Here is a 12,383-nt window from a genome sequence, read left to right as displayed (position 1 = left end):
TGATCCACCGACAATGCCTGACAAAATGCGTCAGCGCATTGTCAATGCATGTGCGAACATTACGGAAGGCGAACAACTCGCTGTTGAGAGGAATGTCGTTACACATATTGCCAAATGCATTGAGGTTGACGGACATCATTTTGAGCATTTATTGCATTAATGTGGTATTTACAGCTAATCACGCTGTAACAGCATGCATTCTCAGAAATTATAAGTTCACAAAGGTACATGTATCACATTGGAACAATCGAAATAAAATGTTCAAACGTACCTACCGTCTGTATTTTAATTTAAAAAACCTACCTGTTACCAACTGTTCATCTAAAATTGTGAGCCATATGTTTGTGACTATTACAGAGCCGTCTATCACAAAGCGAAAAAAGTGGTCCAACTAAAACATTCATATTTCTTTACGTACTACACGAATATGTAATAAAAAATGGGCGTTCCTATTTAAAAAAATGCAGTTGATATCCATTTGACCTATGGCAGTGCCACCTAGCGTGCCAACCATAGCGCCATCTGGTTTCCTCCTTCAAGCTAGACGAGTTTTGTTCTTTGTAGTTTTTTCATTTGATGCTTATTTTGTGAGATATTCGACCCGATCACGATCAATGGACCATTCATGTTAATGTTATTCAATAATAAATGTTATTCAATAATAAAAGTAATATTTGCAGACCAAAACATAAGTGCATGCTGTTGCATAATAAATACAATTTATTTTATGCAAATAAAATCCATGACAAAAGTTCACATTTTCTATTCAAAATAAAATTTCAGTTTCAGTGGAAGTACCATATAATAAAACAACAAAAAATCACTGTAGGAACATTATTCCCAATTTGAAGTCCAGTTTGATTCATTTTTTTGTTATATGTGTAAGTAAATGTTGTTTTAACTTTGGAATAGTTGGTGACTGAAAGCTGCACTTATTACATTTCAGTGGTGTGTCCATCAACTTTTTTGCAACATCACTAGAAATGCGGTTAAATTTACCATGTTCTTCAACTTCTGCCAACACTTCTGAAACAACAAATAGCCCATGAAACCAAAATTAATAAATTATGCCGTCTCCACAGAGAGAAATGAAGATACACAAATTTATTGAAGAAAATAACTGTGTATATGACAATGTATCTATCATTCATTCATCAGTAGAATGTTATGGAAGCATACATTTGACAAAGAGCAGTTATCATAGCGGGGCATTGCAATTACACTCCACATAGTATGGAAGTGACTGACTGTCTTACTTACTTACTTCCTTACTAACTAACCAACTAACTAACTAGCCTAAGAAAGGAAACTCCCAGTTGGAATATCAACAATGCACACATGACCAATATCTCCAGTAGCTCAGACTGGAATACAACTCTCACCTTGAATGAAAGTAGCTACCTGGGACAGTTATGGGGGAGGGATAGCAGGATACAATGGGAGGGGGGAAGAGGGGTGACATGCAGGGGAGAAGAGCACTGTCTAGTGGAGAGTACAGAGCATGACATGCCTGCTAGGCATATGATTGGGAGGCTGTGAGGTAGGAAGGTGGCTGGTGGGTTGGGGGGGGGGGGGGGGGGAGGGAGGGAGGAAAGGAGCAGGGAAGGGGAAAGGCAGGTGGTAGCATTGGCAGAGAGCGGCACCCTATGAGGGTGAGGGGACATGAACAGAGAGGTGATTGGGCAGAGGGGACGGACACTCTTGGGTGAACGGTGTGGAGACAATAGGTTTCTGCAGGTTGAGATAAGGATGATTTTGAGAGTGGAGAATGTGTTGCAAGGTTAGCTCCATCTGCGCAGTTCAGAAATGCTTGTAGTGGAAGGGAAGATCCAGTTCAGCTGCATGTTGTGCCTCAGGATGGTCTATTGTGCTATTGGCCATAGCTTGATGGAGGCTTTTCATCACTGGTTGGTAGTCATACAAATATAAAAAGCTATGCAATGACTGCAGCAGAGCTGGTATATCACATTACTTCTTTTACTGGTGGCCCTCCTCTGATGGGGAAGGATAAGCCTGTGCCAGGACTGGAACAGGAATATTGGGTAGGTGGATTGGACAGGTCTTGCACCTAGGTCTTCTACGTGGATATGGGATTGAAAGTGACATGGACATGGACTAGGATGTTGTGGAGGTTGGGTGAGCTATAGAACACTATTTTTGGTGGGTAGGAAGGAACTTTGGTAGGATACCCCTTATTTCAGGGCATGATGATACGTAATAGAAGCCCTGACAAAGGATGTGGTTCAGCTGTTCCGGTCTGGGGTGGTAATGGGTGACAAAGGGGGAAGTCTCTCACAGCTGCTTCTTGGGGGTGGAAGGGAGTATGTGAAGGAAAATGGCTTAGGAGATCTGTTAGCAGACTAGGTCTGGGGGTTAAATGACCCTGTGAAAATTAAAGTGTGCCTTCGACATATGTTTCCAGTTGCTGGTCACGGGGAAGGCTACTTGCAAGCAGAATATAAGAATACAAGACATAAGAGAACTCAAACCATCATCTTTTTTTGGTCAGTTTTTGACCCCCTCTGTACCTGCACCTTTGTCAGGAACCTATCTCACCATGCCCTCAGCACTGCCCTGCATCTATGTATGTGAGGAGGAATTACAAGACATAAGGAATGGAATAAAATGATCAGTCCATTGAACACAGAATACAGATTGAGAATAAATCAAAGAAAGATGAAGGTATTTAAGGGCAGCAGAAATGAGATTAGAGACAAACTTTACATCAAAACTGGAAACAATGTAGCAGATGAAGTGAAGGAATCCTGCTATCTCATGAGCAAAATAATATATGATGGACAAAGCAAGGATTATGTAAGAAGGAATCTAGTGCAGACAGAGACACATTTCTTGTCAAAAGAAGTCTACTCTGTGTGAATCAAAATAACAAAATGACACAGTTGGGCAAGGGGGTTTGGCCACTGTTATCAGTTCCCATTTGTTTGTACACACAACATGGCTGCAGGAGCAACAGCTGGCCATTTTTGTTACAGGTAGATTCACCTTCTATCCATTAATGTGCAGTATTCAATTTGCTTAGCTGGGTGGTAGTAGTCTTATCACTTTTTTGCAAATTTTCCCAACTAATTTAAGACATTTTGGCACAAAAATAAATGCACCACACAGAGAAAAATGAACCACAATTCTTTACTCGGCAGAAGTGTCGTCTTCAACTGACTGCAGAAATTGGCACTTCTTGAGGTAGCAGAGTGATACGACAACAGTGAAGAGGCAGAAGGCATGACCAAGCTCATTCGCTGATTTGGCTGTTGCTAAGGTAGATGCCCCATAAACAACTAGCTGTCAATCACTTTATTATTCCAACTGAGGTATAGCACCAAATGTAGGCCTCAATTTGAGAAATAAATTTCTGAGAAGGTACATCTGGAGACAAGCACTGTATGGAAGTGAATCAATGAGTACAAGAAAACTGGAAATGAAGAGAATCAAAATTTTTCAGACGTAATGTTATAGTAGATTGCTGAAAATTAAGTGTACTGAAAATGTACGACACGAGGTGCTTCTCCACATAATCAGTGAGGAAAATAATACAGCTATGAGTAAAATACTAATTAGAAGAATGGACAAGGTGGTGGTACAAGGGTTAATGACATTAGGGAAAGATTTCCATGGAGACAGAGGAGTAGAGAGAGATTAGAATATATACAAACAGTAATTGAGGATACAGAGTTTAAGTGCTAGTCCGAGGTGAGGAGCAGAAGTCACAGTTGACACAAAATCAGTCTCAAGACTGATGAAAAAAAGAAAAAAAAAGAAAAAAAAGAGAAAAAAAAGAGAAGAAAAAAAGAGAAAAAAAGAGAAGAAAAAAAAGAGAAAAAAAAGAAAAGAAAGAAAGAAAGAAATCCTTCCAAAACATAAATTCTTAAGGGAAACATGAACAGAAAATCTGTCAGAATAACAAGCTTTTTTTGTTGTGTTAGGTTACACCCTAGTCCTTCCTGAATCAGAATATGTATGGTTTTTGTATGTTTGGTGTATATTAATGGAAAAGAAAGAGTATTTTCTAAATGACATGTCCCTTCTCCCTGCTATCAATTGAGCTAAGTTTGTCACAGCTGCAGCAGACTTCCTTTGGCTTCACTCTACTTATTCTTTGACCACTGCTTTGCAGGTTGGTCAGGATGGTGTTGAGCTGCTGTAGGTAATAGGTGAACATCAGTTCAGCATTCTGTTTTCGTTTTAGTGATCGTAATGATCTGAAATAGCACTTACTTTTAGGAATTGTGTTGAAGTTACATTTTATCTCTGCAGATAATAAATATGGGCAGAATAAGGAAGCTTAACGGTAGGAATAAGTTTAAACGTAACAGAGGAACCCTGTCATTCTCTCTGTTCAAAGGGATCTAAGCCATAATATAAGCACCAAACAGCTAGTGTAACTGCTGATGAAAACAGACATGGCCATCAATGTCAATAGCAGATGATGTAAAACCTGTCTACAGACACATAGCTAACAAAAACCTGCTTGCTAAATGCACCCATGGGAGAAATCAAAATCCCAATGAAAGTTTCAATAACTGTGTGTTGGAGCACTTGCTTAAAACAATATTTTTGGACTTCCAACCCTTACCAACTGGTGTCATGTTTCAATCACAGGTCAGCCAGCAGGCTGAAAGTTTTCAGTGATGTGGATGTAGAACCTACAATGAACACAAGGAATGTGCTATTGTCAACTGACCAGTTCACTGCAGAAACCACTCAGCAGTTATAAGAGTCAAAAGACATAAAAGTTGAAAAGAGAGTAAGACAGAGTTGTAGCCTATCCCTGATGTTACTCAATCTGTACATTTCCACAAGCAGTAAAGAAACAAATGACAAACTGGCAGAAACAATTAAAGTTCATGGAGAAGATATTAAAAACATCAAGGTTTGCTGACAACATTGTCATTCTCTCAGAGATAGCAAAAGACTTAGGAGAGCAGGTGAATGGAATGGACAGTCTTGAAAGGAGGCTATAAGATGAACATAAAGAAAAGATAATGGAATGTAGTCAAATTAAATCAGGCGATGCTGAGAGAATTAGATTATGAAACAAGACACTAAAAAGAGGTAATTTTTTTTATTTTGGCAGCAAAATAACTGAGGTAAAGAGGATAAAAATGTGGATTGGGGCAGGGGGAAAAAACGAGAAAAAAAGGATTTTTTTTAAGCAGCAACATTTTCTCCTTCACAATTAAGTATCTGCTGGAATGTCTGTTTCATCTAAATCCCTCTGTGTATCCTTAAAAATTCTATTACAATCCCATCTACTCTATCTCATTGCATAATATTGTTTTCACCAACTATAAAATGGCAGATCGGCTTAGCAGAGTATGGGAGGGGGGCATGTAGATGCTCTACTATCATCTTTAAATTTCTTAAGGTCACAACAGATGATCCCTAAAGTACATACTTGCTGAGGGAACAAAGAAGTCAGTCGTAAAAGTGTTCCAGTGCTTTTTTGTTTTGAGAGAAGGTGAGTTGAAGTCATCGCTGATCACATGCAAATGTAGTCTTGCCATGCTTGCAACTGCGTGGTAACCAATCCTGCAAAATATTTAAAAAATATACATTTCACATTTTTTATTTGTACTTACTTAGCTACAAAACTATAACACAAATAATCTACAGATGTGCCCAGCAAGTCTGTAGATTACTACTATCAATTTTTCCAGACTGTTATTGTTAGCCTTCATACAATGCTATTTAACCTTTCTTGTTCATTGTATGGAAGAAGAGTTATGAACTACTGTTTTCATGCACAAATTCAATGTAAGTATGAGTGTCAGAGAATAGCCATCTGCCATGGATATTTTGGAAAATGCAGCATTTATTGTCTAATTGGATAGATAAAAAATCTACTCACTAAGCGGCGGCAGAACACATACATAAAAGACGGTTGTAACTGGCAACCTTTTGGAGCCAGTGGCTCCTTCTTCAGGCAGAAGGGTTGAAGGAAAAGGAAGGAGGGTGAAGGAAAAGGACTGGAGAGGTCTAGGACAAGGGGTTGATTTCGGGAAAGTAACCCAGAACCACGGGTCAGGGGAGACATATTGTATGGGATGAGAAGGAAGTTTTTTCTTCTCATTCAATTCAACAAGATTACGGGATTGCAGTTAGATGAGGTTGACTTCTTGCCACTTTCTTTAAGCAGAAAACTAGGCAGCAACCTACAGATTAATTTTAGGAGTGAAGATTATTAGCGTGCTTTGCTATGTTTATACTAAAAATTGTCACAACAGTGCATGTGCACAGGTCCAAGTTAGACAACCACGTCTCTTGTCATGTTATGCTGCGTCTGAGATGCACATAGGCCACAGTGTTATTGTGTGCACAACCACAAAGTTAAAACTCAGTAATTAAATTGATAAGAATTTGTGGGAGAGACTATCGATAGTTTACAGGACACTATCTTCATTATCTTCAAGGCCAGTTTCTTTGGACCAATTTTGAGAAGGATGTTTCATTTCCCATTTGATGTAATTTGTTGTTGTGTCACACTGTATAATAAAGTTAAGTGGACATAAGCACAAATATGGGTACTCTTCCTTTTATGGAGTGAAAATTTCCCTACATAAGTGATGAGCCCAAAACTACAGTGGCGTGGCAGTGGACAATTTTTCTTTACACATACCCCGCATCATCCCATACCAGCACCTCATCCATGCAAAACTTCCTATTTGACATTGACGGCACCATCCAGAACATCAAGAAGCAACTCGACATGATACAGCAAACTCCACAGTTCACAGCGCCATGGGATCCTACGTCTCAAAGTGAAAGAGAGAAATTGTTGCATACTCTCCCTCAATCTCAAAATTATCAAGAACTCAGGCGATTCCTGAGAATGATATGCTTTTTATCGATGCCAACTCCCCAGAATGGCCGTCATTCAGACAGTGCTACACAATGCATTGGCTAGAGGAGACAAAAATGCCAAACACCTGCTTCCACAGATGCACAAGACAGAGTCAGTCTTCACAAAGCTGCAAAACAGTCTGCAGGATGCTCATGCAGCAGGAGCCCACACAGCTTGTGTAGTCAAAGCAAGCCAGCTCAAAATAGATGCAGCACTCCATCAGAAGGTGAACAGACATTGGCAACCACAAAGTTTTTTTTCTCTCAGAAGCTACATGCCGGCCAAACTCACTGCAGTGCATATGCCACAGAACTCCTTGAAATTTATGAGGGTGTCAAGCGTTTCCGCCCCTTTATTGAGGGCAGACCTGTCACAATATTTACCAACCACAAACCCATCGTGTCAAGTTTCCAAAAAATCAGCAGTTCATGTTCTCCTCAGCAGGCTCGCCAAATGGAGTACATATGACGATTTTCTACAGATGTGTGCCATAGCCACGGAACTGACACTATTGTGGAAGACTATTTTTTACACATCAATGGGCAAACTTCGATGCTGGATTGTTCTGAACTTGCAAGTGCTCCAACTTTGGGAACACAACTACAATCTTTGCTGCAGACTCTTCCATCAGCCTGCATTCACAACTTATGGACGTGCCCTGCGGCTTGTCTAAGTATGGCGCCACATTTCTACTGCTAGACCATGCCAATACATTACTCCCCAATTCTGACGACAATTTGACAGCATTGACAACTTGGCGCACCCACACACTAACATCTCAGTGAGGTTGGTGACAGACTGTTTTGTGTAGCCATCAGTCAATAAATATACACGGGACTGGGCCCACTCCTGCCTTCAGTGCCAACACAGTAAAGTAAGACACCATGTGCACGCTCCAGTAGGACAATTCCCATTTTCTAGTGCATGTTTCGGGCATATCCACATTGATTTGGCTGCGCCCCTCCCACTTCTGAAGGCTACAGGTATTTGTTTATGGCAGTGGATTGTTGCACATGGTGGGCAGAGGCCATTCTGATCAGAGACATTCCCGCAAAGACTACCACGTGAGAATTCATGGAAACTTGGGTGCCCCGTTTTGGGTTTCCATTTCTCGTTCCCACTGAACAGGGACGCCAATTTTGAGTCCACAATGTTCTAGCAACATTTTGTGGTTTCTGACATAACTGAACAACCAGCTACCACCCAGCCAGCAGCAGCTTGGTGGAAACGTGGCACTGCACGTTAAAGGCCTACCTGATGGACTACAAAGACTCTTAGACTCAATCATTGCCACTGGTTTTGTTGTGTTTACAGATTGTTTGAAAACTGATGTGGGCTGTTCATTGGCAGAGTTCGTGTATGGAGAACAATTACGCATCCTAGCAGAATTTCTTGCACCCATGCATCTCCCAAAAAAGACACAGCTAACCTGTCTCTTGCAGCAAATCAGAAAACATGCAGAGACCTTCTGTGCAACTCTGACATCACAGCACACCACACACACCCAGTTTTTGCACACACCGTGCTTCCCATAGATCTGGTACGACATCCTCTGCAGCCACTGTGCATTGGCCTGTACTGATTACTACAATGAGAAAAACACACAGTGACTGTCCTCCTCCACAGAAAGAGGACCAAAGTCTCCACAGTGTGGGTAAAAACTGCTTGGATGCTGCCAGCAACGCTCACCACCCCAAAGTCAACTTCATGCACACCTCACACCAGGTCAACAATCACGCCAGAGTCAGATAGTTGTAACCGGCCCAACTTTCACACCCTAGGACCAGTTATAAGAGCAGAACAACCCAACAGCACCCGACCCCTTACATCCACACTCGTGTGGGCCGGGAAATGAAGTTTAAGTACCCTGGCCTACCTAGCACTCCACACTTTAGGGGTGAGGATAGGGGTTTGTGTGGGAGTGACTATCGACAGTCAACAGGACACCATGTGCATTATCTTTGGGGTCAATTTCTTTGGACTAGTTTGGAGAACTGCATTTCGTTTCCCACTTGATGTAATTTGTTGTTCTGTTACATTATATAATAAAGTTACAAACTTCTTTGTTACATTCCATCCTGGATTTTCCATTGTTTGATATAATGAAGTTAAGTGGACATCAGCACAAATATGCATACATGTCCTTTTATGTAGTTTCTCTACACATTAAATGGCACTAGGCATATAATTTTGCTTTGTGAACAAATAACCAAACGACTGGGTCTCTCAACTCATGCAGCTGAAAGCCACCATCCCAATTAATAAAAACTTACATCAAACGTATTTCTGCAGATACTGTAATTTAATCCCACAAGGATCTTTTCATGGCCAAGAGTTTCATTCAGACCAACACTTCAACTTTTGTAATGAATGTAGTGATGTGCAACACTAATTTTCTAGTCATACAATTCATCTGATAATGGCTGTCTGGTTGTCAAAACATCGATGTAATAAGTCAGTATCATGTGGCTATAATCCCAAAATCTCATGAGGTGCTCATTGTGCTGGAGAAACTTCAAAATACACACTTATTACATTACTAAGTAACTGACTATAAATGCATCAAATCTCTCACAGGGAGGAAAAAATGTCAGTTGGGTTGCCCTTTGACAGTAGGGACAACAGAATTGCACACAGGCACTAAGTGATAAGGAGTTAGCTTAAAGCTCAGTCAGAGAGGTGACAGCATGTTGCCACAAAACACAGTCTGTAGTTAAGAGCCAAGGAGAGAACACAGTGTTGACACAGATACCCTATGTAAGCAAAGACTTGCTTGAAGTGTAAATTATTACTCTTGTCAAATATACAGTACTTTGTGTCCTCTGAGTCTTTTGCAACGGCATACATGAATAAAACGTTTTTGGTTTTCAAGCCGCGTCACATTGAATAAAATCCTCAAGCTTTCAATTTCCACCTCCTCCATCATCGTCAGGAGTTCATTGACTGCCAGGGCTGCTATGGTTTCTTGCCTATGTAGGCATGACGACATCAGCAGCAGCCAATCAGATAGACGGAATGTGGCGAGCGCCGGTGAAGTCAGGTGGCGCCAGGGTAGAAGCAGCTGATATTCGTTTAAACAACAACAATTTCAACAGAGACCAGGGGTACACACTCAGCAGGGCATGGGGGCGGGTGTTGGACATTGAAAGAAAGCAAAGACATGTGTGACGTGGGAGCGGCCGTTTCAAACGTGGCACCTCCCCCTGGCGCCACCTGATGTCACCGGTGTGGCCACGGGCAATAGCGCCGCTAGCTGCCCGGGTCGACTTAAGCGCGCGCGTGCCACATTGGGTCTATCTGATTGGCTGCTGCTGATGTCATCATGCCTACATAAGCGAGAAACCGTAGCAGCCCTGGCAGTCAGTGAACTCCTGACGACGATGGCAGAGATGGTCATCAAAAGCTCGAGGATTTTATTCAATTTGATGCGGCTTGAAAACCGAGAACATTTTATTCATACAGTACTTTGTCAAAACTTTTGGGTAGGAGAGAATTTTTTAATTTTTGTTGTTTTGGATTGAGGGGTGGAGGGGGGGGGGGGGGAGCAGAAGTCATAGCAACAGAGTGACAGAAAAGTATGGGTTAATGAAAAAAGATAATCATTTTATAATGCTCTGTCTACATTTAAGCATAAATTTTTAATGCACTTAGTTATTTTGATGTTTCATTTTGTATCACTGGGTAAGTGATTAAAATTTTTGTTTGCAGCTTTGTGCACCTATATTTGTGCTGAAGACAACCTTAATACAGAGTAATGAATGTCATTTTTCCTTCTGGCATTGTAATTATGTACATCATTGTTCCTTTTAAACTGCTGTGGATTATTTAAAACAAATTTCATGAGGGAATAAATATACTGGAAGCAGCAATAGAAGTGATTGTGGATGAGCACCATACATGGGTCAGCACCACATATTATTCTTACAGCAAATTTTTGAGCAAAGAACACTTTCTCTCTTAAAATTTTATCCCACAACATTATTACATATGACATTATTGAATGAAAACATGTGAAATGTCTCGTCATACTGATTTCTCTATCCCCTAGATTTGCAATGATGTTAAGTGAAAATATGGCTGAAATAAGTTGTTTGGGGAGTTTCATAATGTGCTTTCTCCTATTTAAATTCTCATCACTGTGAACATCTGAGAATTTTGAAGTTTCTGCATTATGTACGAGGGTTGTTTTTTAAGTAAGGGCCGTTTTTATTTTTAAAAAAAGATACAAATACGTTTGTAAAAAAACTTTTATTTTCTGATTCTACACACTTTTACCTATTTTGTTACATAGTTGCCTTGTTTATTTAAGCACTTGTCATACCATACAACTAAGATAGTGTTTCAAGTACCGGAAAAGGTGAAAATCGCTAGGAGCAAGGTCGGAGCTGTATGGTGCATGGTCCAAAACTTCCCAGACAAAAGAATCAATCAAATCCCGAGTCTTTTGAGAGGTGTGAGCCCTAGCGTTATCGTGCAGAAGCAAAACTCCTTTTGTCAGCATGCCACGCCTTTTGTTTTGAATTGCTCTGCGGAGCTTCTTTAGAGTTGCACAGTAGGCATCTGAGTTGATTGTCGTTCCTCGTGGCATATAAAGTTCACTAGCAAAACACCGCGCCGGTCCCAGAACACAGTTGCCATAATCTTGCGCTTTGACAGTCTGTTTGGCTTTGACCTTGACGGGTGAGGTTGTGTGTCACCATTCCATCAATTATCGCTTGCTTTCGGGAGTGATATGGGATACCCATCTTTCATCTCCAGTGACAATTTGACTCAACATGTCATCCTCTTCTTCCTCGTAAAGAATCAAAAAGTCCAATGAAGTGGCAAATCTCTTCCCTTTGTGGTCCTCTGTGAGGAGTCTGGGTACCCACCGAGAACACAGTTTCTTAAAGTTTAGGTTTTCAGACACAATTTTGTACAAAACCGATCTTGAAACTTGTGGAAATTCCAAAGAAAGAGTGGAAATTGTGAATCTTCTGTCCTCATGAATCTTTGTTTCGACTGCAGCCACCAAATCATCAGTGATCACAGAGGGCCGGCCTGAGCGTTCTTCGTCATGGACGTTTTGACGGCCATTTTTAAACTCTCTAACCTATCGACGCACTTTACCTTCACTCATTGCATTCAAGCCATAAACTTCTGTTAACTGACGATGAATTTCTGCAGCTGATAGGCTTCTCGCGGTCAAAAAACGTATCACTGACCGTATCTCACACGTGGCGGGCGATTCAATAATCGTAAACATTATAAAGTAGCACAGCGATGTGTACACATCAGCTACAGAGCTGCAACTTGCATCAGTGTGAACAGGAAGGATGCCGGCAAGTGGCGCGGTGGCTTGTTGCAGCGTCCGCGCGAACTACGGGACTATATGCGCGAACGGCCCTTACTTAAAAAACAACCCTCGTATTATTCCTTCACCATGTATTATGCTTATCATTGATGTAGTACCATCAGATGTGCAAACTGAGTATTTGTGTCTTTCTAAAATTTAGAGTCAGCCCATTCACAGAAAACCAGTCAA

The 12,383-nt window shown here is 41.0% G+C and overlaps 1 protein-coding gene across 1 annotated transcript in view; it reads right to left on the bottom strand.

The window, feature by feature from the left end:
- Positions 1-715: 715 nt before the first annotated feature.
- Positions 716-12,383, bottom strand: part of LOC124607305 (aprataxin) — a 72,993-nt gene continuing 61,325 nt past the window's right edge. Inside the window, exons 3-4 of the mRNA XM_047139599.1 lie at positions 5,414-5,547; positions 716-1,026 (exon numbers count right to left, since the gene is read on the bottom strand). Of these exons, the coding sequence (XP_046995555.1) occupies positions 863-1,026; positions 5,414-5,547 (298 nt within the window). The 3' untranslated portion in view covers positions 716-862. The remainder of the gene's footprint in view (positions 1,027-5,413; positions 5,548-12,383) is intronic.

The sequence above is a fragment of the Schistocerca americana genome, chromosome 3 (genome assembly GCF_021461395.2).
Source record: "Schistocerca americana isolate TAMUIC-IGC-003095 chromosome 3, iqSchAmer2.1, whole genome shotgun sequence".
Lineage (NCBI taxonomy): Eukaryota > Metazoa > Arthropoda > Insecta > Orthoptera > Acrididae > Schistocerca > Schistocerca americana.
This window is presented reverse-complemented; position numbering and strand designations above follow the sequence as displayed.